The sequence below is a fragment of the Meles meles genome, chromosome 7 (genome assembly GCF_922984935.1).
Source record: "Meles meles chromosome 7, mMelMel3.1 paternal haplotype, whole genome shotgun sequence".
NCBI classification, from domain to species: domain Eukaryota; kingdom Metazoa; phylum Chordata; class Mammalia; order Carnivora; family Mustelidae; genus Meles; species Meles meles.
In genome coordinates, this window is record NC_060072.1 from 10,870,266 (window position 1) to 10,889,517 (window position 19,252).

Here is a 19,252-nt window from a genome sequence, read left to right on the forward strand (position 1 = left end):
GCAAAGTGCTTCAGGTGGTCCTAATCCAATATGGCAGTGTCCTTAAAAAAGGGGGAAACTTGGATGCAGAGACAGACAAGGACAGAGAGAAGTTGTGAAGAGACACAGGAAGGACACTCTGTAAATATGGAGGATGGGAATAACGTAGCCATAAACCAAGGAATGCCAGAGAATGCCAGAAAACCACCAGATGCTAGGAAGAGGCAAGGAAGGATACCCTAAGGGGTTTCTTGGGAGCATGGCCTTGTCGACGTCTTGATGTTGGTAGACGGGATCAGGGAATGGGGCAGCTGGAATACAGGCCAATGCCAGGGCCCCCTTCCATATATAAATGACCCCTAACTGACCCTCACTAATGGGGATTTCACTCCTTCTTTTGTTCCTCAGAAGATACCGTCTTTCACAGTCCTAACCTTTGAGATGAACGGGTTTATTTAATTCCAAGACCAAGTGTGCAGACAGACGGAATACAGGTCCATGGATTCGAACCAGCAGGTCTGTCCCACGCTCCCAGGTTTTCCTGGTTCTGTTCTCCTCCGAGAGCTTCTTACCGAGCATCCCTCCCTGCCCCAGGCCCACCATCGGCTCAAGGGACAGTGTTGTAGACCGCGTAGTTATCCTTCTGGGTGACATGCAGCTTCCAGGGGAAGAGGCGTTTCTGGGAGGGGAGACCCTGGGCCTGCCTCACCATGAGCACCACGTCCTCATCTGAGAGCAGCCGCACTAGATCGCCCTCAGCATCCCGGTAATTTAGGGCGATGTCCTCCCTCTGGAACTCCCGCCTAGGTGGGAAAGATCAGGGTTAATAGAAGGTCCGGGGGCCTTAGGACTAAGCCTCAGGGAGACAGGGAGTGGGGGCTGAGGGAACTTAAGGGCCAGGGTCTAAGAATCTGAAGAGGTCAGAGCGTGACACAGGCCTTATTCCTCGTGTGGTCCCATTGCACAGATGGAGAAACAGACCTACGGGGGAGAAGGGGCTCTTACAGTAAGTTACTGGCACAGCCTGAAATGCCTTGTGTGTACACGTGCAAAGTAAAGAACTTCCTGGGGAAGGGGAGTGAGTTTGGCCAGGCACAGAGCAGAGACCATCGAGCCTCCGAGGGCTACCTGTGTGCAGTTATGAGAACTCCTTACGGACTGGGACCATCTCATGTGGGGTGCACATGGCTGGTGACGGTAAACACTGACACAACCTTCCCATAGGTAACTCAGCAAATGGGGTTGGAAGCCTAACAGACTGGCAAACACCTTGACTCCAAAATTCCACTTCTAGAAACTCATCGTGAAGGGAACAATCGTGCAAATCACCACATATGAGGATCCCAGCGTTCTTTCTGGTAGTGAGAAAGGGGAGGGTGATCCCAATGGCCAAGAAGGGGTGGCGATGCCAGAGCCTCCCCAGAATGACGTCATGCAGCCAGCTGACGTCATAGGTATGCGGTGGGGGTGGGGGTGTGCTCGGAGGCCGTCTCCATGTGCATCTGATCGTGAGAGGAGGGATATCTGTATTTCATTTCTTTCCACCTTTTGGTGGTTTTTGCTTTTTTTGTTTTTTAAAGATTTCATTTGTTTATTTAACACGGATCGAGAGAGAGAGAGAGAGCAAGCACACGTAGGCAGAGTGGCAGGCAGACGGAGAGGGAGAAGCAGGTTCCCCGCCAAGCAGGGAGCCCGATGCGGGCTGGATCCCAGGACCCCAGGATCATGACCTGAGCCGAAGACAGACACTTAACCGACTGAGCCACCCAGGCGCCCAACCTTCTCGTGTTTTTTAAGAATGAATAGGAATTATTTTCATCATCAGTGGAACAAGGTTATTTCCATTCCGAGGCTGGCTCTCGGGAGGTGGAGTTTCTCTGATAGCAGAGGACCCAAGTCCAAGGCCAGGAAGACTCCAGCTTGAGCTGCAAAGCCGCACTCACAAACCGTGTGACCTCCTCTGAGCCCCCTTGTATGCCTCTCTGCAGACCCCCACTCATCTCCGACACGGAGGGCTGATATCTGCCTGGTGGGGCCAGGCTGGGGATAAAACAGGAGGCAAAACACCTATGGCCAAACTGGCGCTGTGCTCCTCCTGCTGTTGGCTTCTCGGGGTGTCTGACCCCCGCCCTCTGCCCTCCGCCCTCCCACCTCTCACCTCATGAGCTGCAGCAGGTCCTTGAACAGTGGAGTGCTGCTGAGGTCCTCGTCCACCGCGATGTCCCTAAGGGGGATGACAGGCAGCGGTGAGAGGGCGTCAGGCCAAAGGGGGGACATGGGGACAAGGCCGGCAGGACCACGCTGGAGCCTGGCGTCTTGTTACCCGGGTCTGGTTTATCTGGAGGGCAGGGCGAGCCACCGCAGGCTTTTATTTGGGCGAGGGGAGATCCGCTTTGGGTCTCGGAGCCAGGAGCGTGATGCAGGGGGTGGGGACGGGCAGGGAAGGCTGCCGGGCCACGAACTTGGTGGTGCTGATGGTGTCCTCGTAGTAGTAGCAGCGCAGCCAGTTGGTGGGGTCTTCTTCCTCCGGGAAGTCCTTGAGGATTTTCACGAACGACTGTGGGAAGATGCCCGTGGCTCCCCTGACAGTGCCCTGAGGAGGAAAGGAGGGGTTGCCCTGTTGGCAGGGGGAGAGGCGCCAGGACCAGACGTTGCTCCCCCCTCCCCTCACATCCCCCAACCCCGCTCCCTTATAATGATGTAGACGAGGCCGTATGCAGAGGCAGAAGTAGTAGTGACCGAGGTCACCATGCTGTTCACCCCAAGAACAAATTTATGTTCTAGAATAGGTCGAGATCTCACTTTATCTGAAAAGCTACTTTCATTTCGTTCAGTCATTCCTGAGTGAGCACCCACCATGTGGCAGGCTCTGGGTTTGGGGAAGACGACATCCTTGCCCTCCTGTGGGGAGATCGTGCCATGATGGGTGACGGTGGACGCACAGGGAAGTGGGTGAGCTTCACGCTGAGCCAGTGGCCAGGGAACACAGAGTGGGGAAGGGGAGGGGGCTCCCTTCACTCACTCACTCACTCTCATTCATTCATTCACTCATTGACTCTGCAGACAGCACAGAGCAGCTGCTCTAGAGGAAACAGCCCGAAAGCTCTCTCCAGCCCCAGCCACGCACGACCCAGCTACCGCCTGTGATTTACCCCCATGTTCTCCAATCTTCCCAACTCTAGAGAAGATGTTATTATCCCCATCCCATTTTACAGACACAGAAACTGAGGCTCAAATTCGTCTCCTCCCTCCTCCCTGGACCCTCCCCTTAACCTGAGGCCAGAAACCGGCCATCCCACTAACATAGAGAACTTTCCAGAAAACAGGAAAGTAACAAGCATTTCCTGTTTCTGGAGAGTTTCCCAGCAATACCCCACAGATGCAAGAGCCATAGGGTCCCAAGGCAGGGCTCCAGGACAGGGATACGATCAAAGCTGCCAAGTCCGTGAGACCAACAGACTTCACACCTCTCTATGCCAGGGACTCTCCCCTCCCTGGAGTCCCTGTGGGGCCTGTCCCACCATGTCCTTTAGACACCCCCTGCTTCAGGAGCCTTGACAAAGGGAATCTTGTTTAAGAACAGCAGGACCCAATCCGAACGGCTGGAACAGGGGCCAGGGCCTCCTATCTCCATTCACTGAGTCAGTAGGGGCCACACATGCTGTGCGTGGGAACGAAGTGAAGATTGAGACCTTCACCTTCCCAGCAGCCCCGGCACTGGCCAGATGGACATATCTAGACCCTCTGTGGGCCAAGCCCCAAACAGCTGCACCTCGGCCAGCCCTCCCAGGACCGCGATGAAGAAACGGCCTGACAGCTATCTCTGTTTACAGAAAAGGAAACCACAGGGTTGAGCAAAGTTCCCAGGGAGCTAGTTAAAAACAACTAGGAAATGACACCAGACAGTCTGACTCCAGAGCTCGAGGTCGGCCTCACTACGTTTTCTCGCTGCCCGCAAGGTAAGGGAAATCATCCCGGATGACACGCCAGTGAGCCTCAGCTGCCCGTGATTTTGTCCCCCAGAGCCAAATGTCTGGGACACTAGATTGTCAACTGCAGGGCTGCTCCTGGGGTCTAGTGAGCAGAGACCAGGGAGGCGGCTAAACCCCCCCAACCAATGATATCTGGGGATGGCCACTCACTACCCCCCCACCCCGACAACTATCTGGCCCCAAATGTCAGCAGTGCCTCGGTGAGAAGCCCCGTGACAGACCAAGATATCAAAACTCAGTAGATTAACAGACTTGCCCGAAGCCACTGTTTGCTGGCCTCGGAACCAAAGGCAAGTGTGGTCTCCAGAATCTTCTGTTCCAGGCACACATTAGCCTCCCCTGGGGCTGTAGTTCTCAGGCTGCCCCCACCCAGCTGCTCTGATTTCCAGAATTATTCCCAGAGGACATCTCTTCCTTGGGGCATTCCCTGCGCCTGCCCCCTCTGATTTCCCCCCACAAGCAGACCCAAAACAACCTCACCTCCAACTTACCTCCGTCCTCACCGCTATCCTTATTCCCATGCCTACCTCCAACCCTATCCCCACCCTTGGCTCCACCTTCACACCCATCCTCACCGCCATCCTCACCTCCAATCTCCCCTCAATCCTCACCCCATCCTCACCTTCTTCACCCCCATCCTCCCCTCCAACTTCACCTCAATCCTCACCTCCAACCTCCACCCATCCTCACCACCAACCTCACTACCAACCTCACCCCATCCTCACCCCATCCTCCCCTCCATCCTCACCTCCGTCCTCCCCTTGATCCTCACCCCATCCTCCCCTCCATCTTCACCTCCGTCCTCTTCTCCGTCCTCACCCCATCCTCACCTCCGTCCTCACCTCTGTCCTCCCCTCCGTCCTCACCTCTGTCCTCACCCCATCCTCCCCTCTGTCCTCCCCTTCGTCCTCCCCTCCGTCCTCCCCTCCGTCCTCACCCCATCCTCCCCTCCATCCTCACCTCCGTCCTCTTCTCCGTCCTCCCCTCCATCCTCACCTCCGTCCTCACCTCCGTCCTCCCCTCCGTCCTCACCTCTGTCCTCACCCCATCCTCCCCTCCGTCCTACCCTCTGTCCTCCCCTCCATCCTCACCTCCGTCCTCACCGCCATCCTCAACCCATCCTCCCCTCCAATATCACATCCAACCTCACCATCATCCTCACCCACATTCTCCCCTCCAGCATCACCCCATCCTCCTCTCCACCTTCACACCCATCTTCACCGCCATCCTCACCCCCACACTCCCCTCCAACATCCCCTTCACCCTCACCCCATCCTCCCAACATCACCTCCAACTTCCCTGTCATCCTCACCTCCAACAGCATCTCTAACCTCATCCCCACCCTCCCCCCCACCCTCCCCTCACCCTCACCTCCAGCCAGTCTTTATTGATCCGACTGAGAAGGATGATCACGTCTCCAACTTTGAAATTCAGTTCTAGTTTGCTGTTGCCCGTGAAGTTGAACAGGGCCTGGGAGAAGAGAGGAGGAGGAGGGCAGGAGGAAGGGAGCATTTGGCAGGTTCCTGCCACACTGCCTTGCGTACTTCAGCGTCTCAGTTAACAGATGAGGGGACTGGCCCGCGGAGCACGACTGGCTTGCCTGTGGCCGCTCCATTTGTGGGCGGAGGAGCCAGAATTAGAACCCAGGTCTCTCTGACTCCAGAATCGTGCTCCTTGCAGAGCTGATGGAAGGAGCACAGAGAGCCAAGGAGCCAAACTCCGGGGTCGAGCACCTTCCTCAGCCCCCCAGGCCTCAGTGTGGTCTCCAGGGCTCCCATAAGCCCAGAGCACTGACCACACTGTTTCTCCATGTGTGTCCCCAGGGAGCCGGGGGCTCCTTGAGGACCGGGCCTGCTTTGAGTCATCTCTGTCTGACACTTCAGTCGCCATGGCAGGCCTGGCCTGGAGGAGGCCAGGAAAGCTTGCTGAACGGATGATGGTTGGCTGCGTTCCCCTCAACCTGAGTGCTCCCCATATCACCTCTTGTCAGCTGGGTTGGGTGCCCCGAGGGCCAAGGCTGAGGTCCCTGCTCCCCGCAGCACCCAGCCCCAGTCGTGGGCACACAGAGGGTGTCCAGCAGGAGGGGCACAGTGGCGAAGGGTGGAGCCCAGAGGTGAGGTGGGAGGTCTGGCCCTGCGGGGGTTACCTCGGCTCGCGGAGCTGCCATGCGGTCAAAGATGGCACCTTGTGGGGACTCGCTCTTGCTGCGGAGAGAAAAAGGAGGCCTGTCAACCCTCCTGGTTCCCTCAGGGCCTGGCTCCCTGCTTCTGTCCCCAAAGGAGCCCCTCATCAGGGGCAAGAAAGGTGGGGGAGGGAGAGGATGTTAAAAATGCAGCTGTAATTGTTCCTGTGGGCTACCACACACACACACACACACACACACACACACACACACACACACACACACACGGGTTCCTACTGCCCACGGGGGGAGGGATTCTATCCTCCTTCATGGATCAGGAAATGGAGACTCAACAAGGAGGCGGGGAGGAAGATACACATTTGCTCAGCACCTTAGCTTATCAACACTTTCACACCTCTTCTTCCTTCTACTCCCCACACCAACCTCTAATTTTTCAGCCAGGGAAATGGGTTGGAGAGGCACTCTGCACCAGGGCTCAGGGCATGGGCCTGCCACGTGGCTTAGCTGAGATTGAGACCAAGCCTGCCTGCGCGCCCCGGAGAGATGACCAGGAGCCGAGAGGACACTCAGAGACACTAGCCTGAGGAAGGAGGGAGGCCCTGAGATGGAGGCCAGGGCTCAGGAGCACTGTTCCTGGAATTCTTAGCAGCAGCAGCCTGGCCTTTGGAAGCCCCACCCTATCACAGTAGCTCAGGTTTTCCATGATTATTTTCTGCTCAGGAGGGAGCGGGGGTGTCCCCTGGGGGCCAGTGTGATCCACCAGAAGCCACAGCCGGCCCCGTGGAACCACATGATGGGGGGACAGGGCATCCCAGGATCTTGGAATGTCTGTAGAGAGAGCAAATCCTCCCCTCCCTCCCTCCCTCCCTCCCTCCCACCACTTTCTCCAGGCACCCTGAGTCCTGAGGCATCCCCAGTGGGGACTGTGGCACCCAGCTCTCCCCATCAGTGACCCAGCCTCTGTCCTCTGGTCGTCACTGTCACACACAACAAAATGCACCCACCTTCTATCCCTCCAGGCCCTGTGCGTGGTTTTCAGAGCTCAGTTAACAAGCTGAACATCCTGGGGGTGTCCCGGGATAGAACCGATGTCTAGCTTTTCCCTTCCTCCGGGGAAAAGAAATGCCTTCTGTGGGGGGCATCTGGGCCAAAGCGCCTGGCTGGGGGCACCTGGTGAGGGGCCCGGGGTCTGGTCCATGGGAGCACAGGGGCCGGTCACTTACACTTTCCGGGTGCGTGGCCGGAGCCGGCGCAGGGCCTGGGGCACCTGCTCTGAATCATAGGGCGACTGGTAGAAGAAGATCCGGACGTCCTCATCCATCAGCACCCAGATGGGCAGGCTGAGGAGGCTCTGTGTTTGGGAGAGAAGCCAAGACGGGGATGGGTGGGGAGGTCAACAGAAAGCTCTGGACATCCCAGCCCCTCTCTCCTATCCCCATCCCCCACACTGGTCCCTCCCTCTCTAGTAATGCTTTCTCTGTCCGAGCACAGCAACAAGACAGCTAATGTTTCATAAGCTTTCCTCCTGGGTTCGAGTTCGGGAGGGGACGAGCTGGCTCAAGGAGAGTCCATTTGGAGAAAACCTAAAGGCCTCCAGACACAACAGTAATGGTGACAGCAGGTGAAAGGACATGGCAGTGACTGTCCAGACACTGCACTGAGTGCCACACCAGGTGGTCTCACTCTGTCTCGCAACAACCTGCAAGTTAGTGCCACAGAGGTTAGGGGACCTGCCCCAGGCCACCTGGTCCAGCAAGTGACACAGCTGGGCTACCCAGAGACGTCTGCTTCCAAGGCCCAGCTCTGAGATAAAAAATGGGACAATAGTGGGAGGAAGGAGGTCTCAAGTGACACAGACCAACAACAGCTTGTGGAATTATAGCCTAAAAAGTGCTAAAAAGCCTAAAAGTCTAAAAAGTGCTTTCTGACACTTGACCTCATATCACAGTTGGGAATACTGAGGCTTAGAGAAGCAAAGGACCTGATCCAGTTGGCAGAGCGAGGAGTTGGGACTCTCACTCAATCTCATGCTGGTAACACCCACCGTGAGGACGCAGAGGACCCAGACACCGGCAGGGTCACCCCGCAAACTGTACAATGCACGGGTTCCCAGGAGTACTCCAGAGGCACCCGGACCCCCTTGGAGAATCCCATGGAGGCAGCAGGAATGGGGGCAGAGGTCCATCCCAGAGGAACTGGGAAGGCGGAGCCTGGAAAGAACAAGGCTGTCATACAGGGAGGGCTGGAAGGCAGCCCAGACACAGGTTTAAGGGCACAGCCACGCAGCCAGGCTGCTCCTGGGATCAAAGCCCCCTCCCTAGCTGGGTGACCTTGGGCCAGCGCGCCTCTGTGTGCTCATTAATAAAATGGGGATGATACCAGGGTCTTCTTGGGAGATGGAGTAAGGATTAAATGAGTGATGTGTGCACAACACTTAGAGAACTCTACCGGCCATCTGATCTAGCAAGCGCGCCGTCTGAGTTGGAGATGATCGTTGTCACTGTTCTTTCATTACAACATAGCATGGTGGGTGCACTGAGCCGCGAGTTCGAATCCCAGCCCTCCTATCCAGCTGCTCTCCGACATGGCATGAGTGGGTCCACTTACTCATTTGTGAATAGGGAGGAAAGCATCTAACCCACCAGTGATTGAGGGAAATAAATAAGCCTATTTGTTTATTCTACGAATTTGTTTATCCTGACCCACCAGTCAAAGCACCCCACATCCTTCCAGGCAGGTGTCACTATCACATGACCCATATTCTCCATGAGGACAGTGGTGAGACCAGTGGGTGGAAGTGATAGGGAATCAGATTTTTCTAGCAGCAGTCCAACAGGGGCTGAGCAAGGAAGTAGTGAGTTCCCCGTCCCTGAACATTTCAAACACAGACTGGGGTTATGCATAGCAGAAATTCCTGCACCGATTGCCTCCTGGGCTTGGAGGAACCAAATGTGACAAAAAGGCAGAGATGGGATCCTCCAGGCTGCTGGTTGCTAAGCCAGAGTGTGGGAGGAAGAGCCCCAGCGCCATGCCCACACCCCTCCCTCCAGAGTTCACCCCTCTCCCAACCCTGCAGGGGGAGACAGGAGCCTCCAGCCACCTTGCAGGAGCTGCAGTCACAGCGCCCCCTTGAGGGGAGATGTCTCCAGGGCTGCGTCCCAGGGGCTTCCCACCGTCCCTCTTCTCTGCTGAGAGCCCAGGATTCCTGCAGCCACTGGAGAGGGCCGGGGTCTTCTCCTCCTGCCTCCCACCTCCCCTGCCCTCCTCCTGCAGCTCACTCCACTAGGAGCTCTGATCCCTCACAGTCTGGAAGCTCCCAACATCACTTGCCTCCCATGAGACCAGCGAGCTGGAGGCACTGCCCCAGTTCACAGGTGAGGAAACCAAAGCCTAGGGAGGATGAGCAATTCACCCCAAATCACCCAAACAGTCAAGGTCAAAGCAAAGACTGAAGAATGCTAGCTCTGTGCCCTTCCTGCCATGAGAGTAGAAGGGAAAGGGAAGCTCTCGCTGACTATGAGGGTGCCTCTGTGCTATTAGGAGGGCTTCCCTCTCCGGTTTCTTAAGGTTGCAATCAGATCTTGGCTTGGATGCCTCTAGCGATGGGGTGCTCACTACTTCATGAGAAATGCTGTCCCTTTTTTTGCACAGTCCTGAATGGTAGAAGGCCTTTTCTGAACAGCGTGGTCTCTGCTTTCAAGATGCTTCTTTCTCTGTGCTCCCATCTCCTATGGACGCAGTTTATGGGCTGGGAACTACCCAAGAGCCTTTCTCTAGTTTGTGCAAAGTCACTTTGTGAGAGAGCTGAGGCCCTGGCCCGTCCTGCCTGTTATAAAGGCCACGGTTTTGTGATTTCATGGCCCTCCTGTCCCCTGTCCCCACTGGGCAGCAGGTACCTTGAGGGCACATACTTGGTCCTCGTCACCCTGGTATCCGAACACCTGACACGGACACCTGTGCGCACCTGGCAGACTTCTCGGTCCCAAGTGTGGGTCCTTGTTCCCTCTCCATCGCTCCTGCCGCACCCTCTGCAAGCCTGGGAGCACATCCTGTTTCTCTCCCCAGGTCCGGCCTCTGAGGATTGCCGAGGGGCCCCATCGGAGCAGGAGAGCAGCCTCCAGGCCCTGTTCAGGAACGCTACCCTCCCAGGGGCCCTCCAGGGGCCAAGGTACAGGGCCCCACCTTTACCTTCATGTAGGCGTTGAGGGCAGGAATCCGCATCTCTGCGATCTCCTGTTTCACACCCATGTAGACTTTGGCTGCGGAAATGCAAAGAGCTCTCCTGGGAGCCCGGCCCACGACCACGGTCTCTGGGCTCGGAGTCGCCCACCCAGGCCAGGATTTACGCTGGCTCAGCCTCCAGGCCACCCCACCTTTCAGCTTGCATTCTCTAGCATGTACTGTCGCCAGATGATATTTTTCTTGTTTTACTTCTTTATTGCCTCTTCCTACACAGACATGTGCACGCACGCGCGCGCACACACACACACTCACACACACACACACACTCACGATTCTTGGCTCCAAGAGAGGAATAGCTTTGCTTTGCCCCAGCTGGAGCCCATCCCCTAGGACAGGGGTCTTCGACGCGGGCTGCGTATTTAAGTCACCCGCAGAGCATTTAAAAACCTCAGTGTAGGACTTGCCCCAGGATAATTACATCAGAATCTCGGGGTGGAGGGGGAGACTTGGGCATCAGAATTCTTTAAATTCATGGTACTTCGAATTCCCTTGCCCCAGTCTAGAACAGCGCCCCCATCGATCAATATTTGTGGAGGAGATGAATGAATCATTCCTCAAAAGCAAGGCAGTGCGTTTAGGGAGAAAGGGAAAGAGAGGATGGCTGACCCAAGACAAATGTTCTCTCCAGGAGCCTTAAGTGGGGACCCTGGTAGAACTGTCCCCCCAAGAACCCCCAGCAGAAGGCACACGTCTGGCTCCTGTTGCCTGTGAGATGGGCAGGGGCTGGCGTTGGGCGGTAGTAGGAGCGCAGGATCTGAGGTCTGGGGTGGGGAAACCTTTGAGACTTAATAGCGACAAGAGAGCAGTTAAGGTCAGAGGTCAGATCACCTGGTTGCGGGGAGGGTTTTGGGAGGGAGAAGAAAGTTAGAGATGGCGCAGCAGAGAACGCCCAAGAACCTTCCAAGGAGCAGCAGAAGGGGCAGATTCCGTCAGGAGCAGGAGGAGCAGCTATGAGGTAGGAAGAGACCTGGAAGGAGTCAGGGAGGGCTTCCTGGAGGACAAAGCAGGACAGTAATGGTGAGGCCGGGATAGGCCCACAGAAGTCCAATGTAACAGGTCACGGGCCACCATCCCAAAGGGAATTCGGTGGGACAGTGAGAGCAGAAGCCAAGCCAGTAGATGAGGAGGGGATGCAAGGAGAAAAGGGGGACAGTGAGCGACTCCGAAAAGAAAGGAGATTTTGAGGGCTGTCGGGCCTCCAGGGGGCTTATGGCCAGAAAGCCTCCTCATGGCACAGTCTCGTCTAAAGACAGGAAAACTGAGGCTGTGGGAGAGCTTTGCAGAGACCACCAGTAAGGAGAAGGCAAGTGTACAAAGACCCACAAGTTGTCTGGAGAAAGCCGCAGAGAGGAGGCAGGGGCTCCCTGGAGTCCGGTGGGGAGGCGGGCTCAGAGCGGGAGGGTCTCCCTTCCCCTGCAGCCCAGAGAGAGGGAAGGGGCAGGTGTGAGCAGAAGTGGCTCCTAAGGAGGAGAAGGGAAGCCAGGAGCCCCTGGGGGCCCTTCAGTTCCTCTGGGATCTCCTCTGGGACAGAAAGAAAGCAAGAGCAAGCCGGAGGCAGAGTGTGGGGCCTGAATAAGGAAAGGTCAGGAAGCGTCTCCGCTGTTTGTGGGAAGGGTGCTTGTATGTGGCCTGCAGGGCATGGGGGGGCACCCTAAGACCACCCCGCGGACCCAGCATCCCACACCCTTGCAGGGCTCGAGAGGGCAGGTGCCAAGCCGCTGGAGATTTGGGTCTATCCGAGGTGTATGTGTGGACCAAGCTGGCGAGAGAGGCCAGGGCGTAAGGAGTGAGGGGGCCGTCCAGAAGCAAAGATGGGGTCCCCACGGGGTCCCAGCGGAGCAGGGAAGCAGGGAGAGCCCCCGGGGATCCGCCCAAGCTAGGGCAGCAGTCAAAGAGCAGCTCTCAGTCAGGGCGGCCCGGGGCGCCGAAGGTGAGTCTGCCAGGTGAGCCAGGGAAGGATGGCCCGGAGGTCAAGGGCAATGCGGCTAGAGGAAGCAGCCCGTGACTGCCAGGAGGGGCTACAGACGAAATATTTGGCCTGGATGCAAACTGGGAGTGACCACCAGGGGCGGCAGAGCTGGAAGGAGAGGCCGAGGGCCGCAGCTATGTGGTGGGCCGGGCTGCCCAGCTCCCCGGGGCCCCAGGACCAGGCCGGGCCGCCTACCTGGGAGCGTGGGCAAGCTGCACGTGAACGGGCTGGTCTTGTTCTCCGGCCCAAACCGCTCCTCCAGCTTGCTCTGCAGGGCGTAGAACTGGCGGTAGCGACGGTAGATGAGGTATTTTGAACCCCCTTTTGTCTTCACCTCGATGACGAACACCTGCAGAGGACACGGGCCAGGGTGTAGGGAGGCCAGGGGCAGAGGAGAGTGGGGGGTGGGGGTCGAAGGTCCTGGAGCTAGAGCAGCATTTCTCAGCCTCGGTATTCGCGGGGTGGGGGGGTGGGGGCATCTCCTTCTTTGGGGTGGGGGAGCTGTCCTGTGCACGGGGCGGTGCGGAGCAGCCTCTCTGGGCTCCGTCCACCAGAGGCCAGCAGAAGGCCCCGCCCCAATCTGGAATCGTCAAAAAGGTCTCAAGATATTTACTACCAAACGCCCCCTGGAGGGCGAAACCGCCCTGTTGCAAACCGCCAGGAGAGAAGTTAAGCGGATGAGAAGGTTGGAGGTTCAGCGGGCTGAAGCGGAAGGTCAGGGGTCTGTCTTACAAAGTAGCTGGTGAAGCCCCTTTTCTCCTCGATGTCAGCGATGTTGGCGGAGACGGCGACGTCATCGGGAAGCTGCTCAAAGTCACTGAGGGAGACAGGAGGGAAAGACAGTCCAGTTACCACCGGACTGACGCGCTCGCTGAGCCCAAGCGTGCAGAGGTGAACCAAGTGTATGTCCCGCATTCCTCCGTCAACACCCCTTCAAGAGCCAGGCAGCGACGTGGGCCAGACCTTGACAGCGAAGGTACTTGGAGATGGGACCATGTGTCAGTAGTCACACTAGCAAACTGCTCCCCAGCTGCGTTATTCATCTGGGAGCAGCACATCCAGCAACCTCCTCCGTGTCAAACCCTGGGGGAGGCCCTGGGTCCCGGTGGGAAACAAGTCAACACACATCCCACAGAGAGACTGGGTCATCATACCCGAGCTGGGGAAGTCCTCACACAGGTGGACGAGGCATTTGAACTGGGTTAGAAGGTCACACAGAAGGTCAGAGGGGACCTTCGGACCCTTTGGCTCTGAGCCCGCCTCCCCGCCAGACTAGAAGGTCAAACAAAAGGTCAGAAGGTCAGGGGAGGGCCTTCCAGGCAGTGGGAACAGCATATGCTAAGATTTCGAGGCGCGAGGAGTGGACTTGGGTCTGGTGTGACTGGAGTTGGCTGTGATCAGAGACTGAATGGGCAGGCGAAGCCAGGCTGAGGAGGGTCTCCAGTGTTGAGCCGGGTAACTTCTTTAGGCAATAGGGAGCCATGCAAGGCTTCAGAAGAGAATAAAAACAGTAGGATCCCAGCTGTGGGAGGACAACTCAGGCAGCTGTGTGCAGAGGAAAGGGCGCACAGAGATGGAAGGGACAGAGCAGCCCTTCGAGGCCCCAGGGTGGTGCAGCTCAGAGATGGTGGGGGCCCGAGCCAGACAGCAGGGACAGGAGGAAAGAACAGACACAGAGACACAACCCTTGGTGGACACTGCTTCATTATTGTGTCCCCTACGTCTTCCTGTCAATCAAGCTCCATGTTTTTAGGGTGGCAGTGTCCCTAGCCTCAAGGTGATAGGCCATGACCGGTCAGAACCAAACCCAATAATCTCATTCCTATTTCCCAGCCTCCCTGCAGCTAGGACCAGCCTCGTGACCAGTTCTGGCCAGAGAGACCTACGAGGAAATCTCCATCGGGACCTCTCCAGGAGTGTTTGCTTTCCTGATCCAGAGGGAGGGACAGGCCAGCATGGTTTCCTCTCCTTCCCCTTTCTTCCTATCTTGAAAGCAGATGTGCCATCTGGACCCACAGCAGCCATATTGTGTCCATGAGGAAAAGACAGGAGGCAGGCCAAAGGAATCTCTGGGATCCTGGTCCTGAGGACACTGAGCTGCAGAAGCAGCTGTGGCCTCCCTCTGGACTTCTTGTCATGTGAAAAAATTAGCTCCTATTTGTTTAAGCTTCCATGCATTTCTCGGTGCCCTGCTGCAGACTTTCACATTTCCAGCAGACATGCTACCAATCTGTGAGTCATTCCTGACTAATGGCCAGCAGGGTTTGGGGACTGTTTGGATTTGGAGGTGAAAGAAAGGGCAGTGTCAAGAGTGACACCTACATGTCACCCATAGGCTGAGCAAGATGGGTGGGAGGGGAGCGGTGCTGATGGACTGAGTTTCGGGCATGTTAATGCGGGGCCCTTGGGCCCCCAGGTCTGGGTCTGGCAAGAGCTGGCATGGCTCTAGAGCTCAGTGGAGGCGGTTGGGGGATGGGGGTGGGGATAGGTCTCTGCTAGAGTCGGGGAGGTACCCGTGTGCCCTTGACTGGTGGTAAGGACCCCCCGGAAGAGCAATCTTTGAGCAGAGGGGGCTGAGAGGAACAGACGGAGGATGAGAAAACACCAGCCAAGGGGACAGAGAGAGAGCAGCCAGGGGTCACCGAGTCCCGAGCAACTGGGAGCCAGGGTGGGAGTGGGCACGGGGCTGCCACCTCCCCAAACTGGGCAGGCCCTCGGGGGAGATCGGTTTCCCAGTCTGCACACCCAGTCCCAGCTGCTGCTGGTCCCCATGCGGCCTGGGCTGTGTGGGACCTCTGGCTCCCTCAGGACACTGGCTGCTGCCGCTGGGCCGGGGGTAACTCAGGGTGGCAGTGGGCAGGCAGAGGAAATCCCCACCACTTCCCAGGCGACTTAGTGGCCAGTGGCAACCTCCCCACTCGCTTTCCACACAGGCCCCCATGGCAACAGCCCTGGGAGAAGCTTCCTCCTCCACTTTCTCCCCGGAGGCTGTGTATTTCATGTTTATTTCATCCGCAACAGGATGGGGGCCTGGCGGGACAGGAAGGAAGGAACCGGAGCATAGAAATGGCCCTTGGCAGGGAATCGGCCACGTTGGGTCATAGCCTCGCTTAACAGTTTCCTGAGCATGTGCTATATGCCAGATGCCCTTCTGGCACCTTTTTTTACAGACAGGGAAACTGAGGCACAGAGTGGTTACAGAACCTGCCCAAGTAAATCGAGAAGCTGGGGTTCGAGACGAAGCAGAATTTTGGTCCCAAACACCTCCACACTGCTCCGAGTTTGTTGCCCCAATAGCTTGCTGCACGAACGTAGATAAACCCCAGGTCCCCCCAGCCTCAGTTTCCCCATCTGAGGTAATAATAATAACAATAATAGCAAACCCTTGTTAGCGCCTAGCGAAGCTCATACACTGTTCTAAGCACATTTGGACGCAGTCTCTGCCTTCCTGGGTATCATGGCTGAGGGAAGGAGTTTAACACTAAACAAATAACAACATCCTTTCAATGGTCGGGGAGGCTGTGAAGGAAAAGCACATGGTGTTTTGAGCTATCCCAGAGCCCGGCCATTATTATATCCCCTCCCACCCCCAAGGACTAGTAGTACAGTGGGCGGGAGAGCTTGGCAAGCAGGCACTTCGAAGACGGGGCTTGCGTCCATCAGAGAAACAAGCAGGGTGCTATGCATGTCCAAGGTTCATGGCTCACTCAGATGGAGAGTGGTTGGGGAGGGCTTCCTGGAAGAAGTGGGGAAACCAAGTGCAAAGGCTCTAGCCATGCCGGGTGGGGTGGGGGAGAGGGACAAGTGCATGGAACTTTGGGGCGGGGACAGTCTGGGAGGGGGCAAGTAACGCGAGACACAAGCAGGGCCCATCAGGAAGGCCCTGCACCTTGCCCTGGGGTGCTGGGGAAGGGAGACTTACTCTGGGAAGATGCTGGGATGGCACAGGTCAGGAGGTCTCATCCGTAGCAAGGCCAGCCCCAGAATCCCCCATGAAAGCAGGGACGCTGCTCCCCGCTATACCCCTGGGGCCCAGAACAGCTCCAAACACATAGTAGGGGCTTCTGGTGGGACCACCCCCTGTCTTAGCAAGTCCTCTGGTGGTCAGCTTAGGAATGGCTGGGCTGCCTGCCGCACCAGGAGGGAGGCAGGGGCGCAGCAAACCTGACTAGAAATCCCCCCAGGAAAGCCACTGCCCTGCAGAGCTCAGTCAAGACCCCTCAGAGCTGTAGTCAACTCAGGGTCCTCCGGGGCCCCGCTGCTCTGGGTTCCCAGGCACCAGCGTCATTCGTGCAAAGTCCACCGTGGAACCTAGATGGGAGGGGCTGATGGAGACCTGGACAGGCTCTCAGGGGACAGCTAGGTCACATTTGGTGGCTCCCGCACACAATAGGTGCTGAAAACATGTTTGTTGGAACCAAACTCGCTACCCCAAGGCAGTCCTTTCGAACCCTGGATGGGTGGGGTCTGGGGTCTCTGAAAGTCCTGCTGGATCCTCGCCCTTCCTTCCCGTCCTCCACTCTGACCTCAAGCAGAGCAGAGCACAGGGCCCCCGAGGGGCAGGGAAGCCAGTGACTCCGGGACCTGGCTCCATGCCCCATGAAGGGAGGCAGGAGGGCGCCCCTTCCGCCTTCTCTGAGGGCCAAGGGTGGCTGCAAAGAACCAGGAGCAGGAGGGAGGGAGCACCCCCGGCTCTTGCTGGGTGTCCTGTCTTCAGACACATTCCCTGAGAAACAGGAAGTGCCATGAGCTTTGCATGGGGGCCACTTCCCGTGTGTTCGCGGGTTCGACTTGGTCTCTGGGGAGAACCGGCGGGGAGGAGAACCTGGTGGGGCAGCCCCAGCCCCGGGTACGCCCACCGACTCATCAAGGCCCTTCTGGACCCCCACTCCGGGCATCTGCGTCTGCGGCTCCTCCCTCCTTCCCTGACAAGCTTTCTTCTGACCTTCAGCCTTTGGAAATTCCACCTCCAGCCCCCAGACTCCACCGAGGACCCTTTGCCGCCCGCTTTGACCTAAACCGGCCTGACCCTTCTGCGGCGACCCTCGGAATGGCCTCCACACAGTGGAAACACTCTCTGATGCCACCTGCTGCTTCAGTCCAGGGCAGGAGCCAAGCCCCGTGTCCTCAGGTCCCCCACGGCTCAGGGCACAGTCTTGCTGAGAGATGGGGGTAGGCTCTGGCGGGGCCGTGCTGCAGGGGGACCCTGTGGGAGGACTTTATCCGCTTCGGTCCTCATTTTCCTCATGGGCACCGAGACGGGATTGGACTGGAAGGATCCAAGGACACTCTCCCATCCAAAGATCCACTCACTGAGTCACTCACTGGGCGGGATTTCTGGAGCACGTAGTCCCTCCTGGTGGTGTTCTACATACTAGGGATACAGCGGCGACTGGGGGGGCACGTACTCTCCTGGGGCCTGTTGATGGGGGCGTCAGCGATACAGGAAAAGAAAGAACCAGTATAGACTATTATGCCAGTGGTCTGAGGACTCTGCAGGAAAAAGAAACAGGGCAAGCGGTCCGAGAGCAATGCAGGGCTGGGAGGGAAGACTTTTGACATTTGAGGCAGGCCCTGGTTAACGAGGAAGAAGTCAGATCCTGTGATTCTCTTTGAACAGAAGATGGAAAGCCATTGCTGACCACAGGGGCAGCGAGCCCGGCCTGGGACCCAGGACCCCTGTCCAGACGCTACACCCACTCCTTTGTGACCCTGGGAAGGTCACTTCCCCTCTCTGAGCCTCGGGTGCCTTCATCTGGGCCTGAGGGAAGTGAGCCACAGCCGGAGGCTTCCTTGAAACACTTCTAAGAATCTACATTTCTGAGCATTCGGGTTCTGACTCAGCTCCGGCCTTTTAGCTTTTGACTTTGGTAAGTGGCTGCAGAAGGGCGGGCCTCGGTCCCCCAAGGCCTGCCAGGAATAGGGAGGAGGCTGGGGGAGAGCACTGTGTCCTGCACTCACCTCTCGGCTCGCAGCTGCTGGGCCAGGGCCATGGTCAACGGTGCTCCTGGGGAGAGAGTGGTGAGTCTCACCTGGCCAGGCCCCAGGCCGAGTTCACCTCTCACTCACCTCTAGCCACCCTGCGTCTCTGCTGTGGTCCTGGGAGTCCCCAAGAGCCACCCCTGGGGAGGCCCCACCCCTGACTCTTTCATTTAGAAGAGGCTCCTCCTCTGGGCTCTCTAGGTCTACCCTTGGCCCACACTTCCTCTTCCCCACCTCCCAGCTGCTCTGCAATTGGGGAAGTGCCCAACCTTGGATGCTGGGTTTGCAGGAATCCACTGATTTGGGGGCTTTGAGGACTTCCTCGATGTGATTTCTTGGTGCCAGGCTGCCGTTGGGCATCAGAGAGCTCCATTCTAACAGAGACAGGGTCCCTGGGCTGGCTCAGCCACCAAGGGTCCTCATGAACTTGGAGAGTGACTTCTCATCCTCCGGCTCATCACGCCCTACCCTCTCACCCTCAGTGTCAAGCCTTTGACCAAACTATTCCCTAGGCTTGGAGTGCTGGTTTCCACCTTGCCTGCCATCCCTCGGGCTCTGGGCAAATGCCACCTCCCCCGGGAAGCCTCCCTGGTTTCCCCAACAGAGTTAGCACTCAGTCTCTGCCATATGGAGTGTAAATTTCAGTCGGTTTATGCTTCTGTCTTCCCCTTACTCCAGGAGCTCTGGGCTATCCTCTCCTCGTCCATAGATCCCCAGGCCTGGCCCAGCCCGCTGGTCCTTGCTGGATCTGCTAACCACTGTGAGCTTCATGTTACAAACCTGTAACAAACCATGTTACAAACCTACAAAACTTCATGTTACAAACACATCTTTTCCTACCTAAACTCTTCAACGGCTTCCCCTTGCATTTAAGGAGAAAGTCCAAACTCCCGGTCCTGCCTACCTCCAGGATCCAGGTGATCCTTCTGGCTGGTGATTCTGTGG

General features: G+C 57.3%; 1 protein-coding gene across 1 annotated transcript; it reads right to left on the reverse strand.

Moving 5' to 3' along the window:
* Positions 1 to 414: 414 nt before the first annotated feature.
* On the reverse strand, positions 415 to 18,450 carry NCF4 (neutrophil cytosolic factor 4). Its single transcript, XM_046012501.1, has 10 exons — positions 18,287 to 18,450; positions 13,058 to 13,142; positions 12,521 to 12,674; positions 10,303 to 10,373; positions 7,338 to 7,465; positions 6,118 to 6,175; positions 5,343 to 5,441; positions 2,442 to 2,572; positions 2,138 to 2,203; positions 415 to 782 (listed from the first exon to the last, which is right to left on the reverse strand). Exons 1-10 carry the CDS (start codon positions 18,316 to 18,318, stop codon positions 587 to 589), a joined length of 1,020 nt encoding a protein of 339 aa, XP_045868457.1. The 5' UTR covers positions 18,319 to 18,450; the 3' UTR covers positions 415 to 586.
* Positions 18,451 to 19,252: the final 802 nt, after the last annotated feature.

Excerpts from the sequence above, each read along its gene's own strand:
- NCF4 (XM_046012501.1), bottom strand. The coding sequence starts at position 18,318 with ATGGCCCTGGCCCAGCAGCTGCGAGCCGAGAG. Across the intron at positions 2,573-5,342 it reads TCAATAAAGACTGGCTGGAG|GGCACTGTCAGGGGAGCCAC; the intron begins GTGAGGGTGAGG and ends TTTCCTCCTCAG. Across the intron at positions 783-2,137 it reads GACCTGCTGCAGCTCATGAG|GCGGGAGTTCCAGAGGGAGG; the intron begins GTGAGAGGTGGG and ends TTTCCCACCTAG.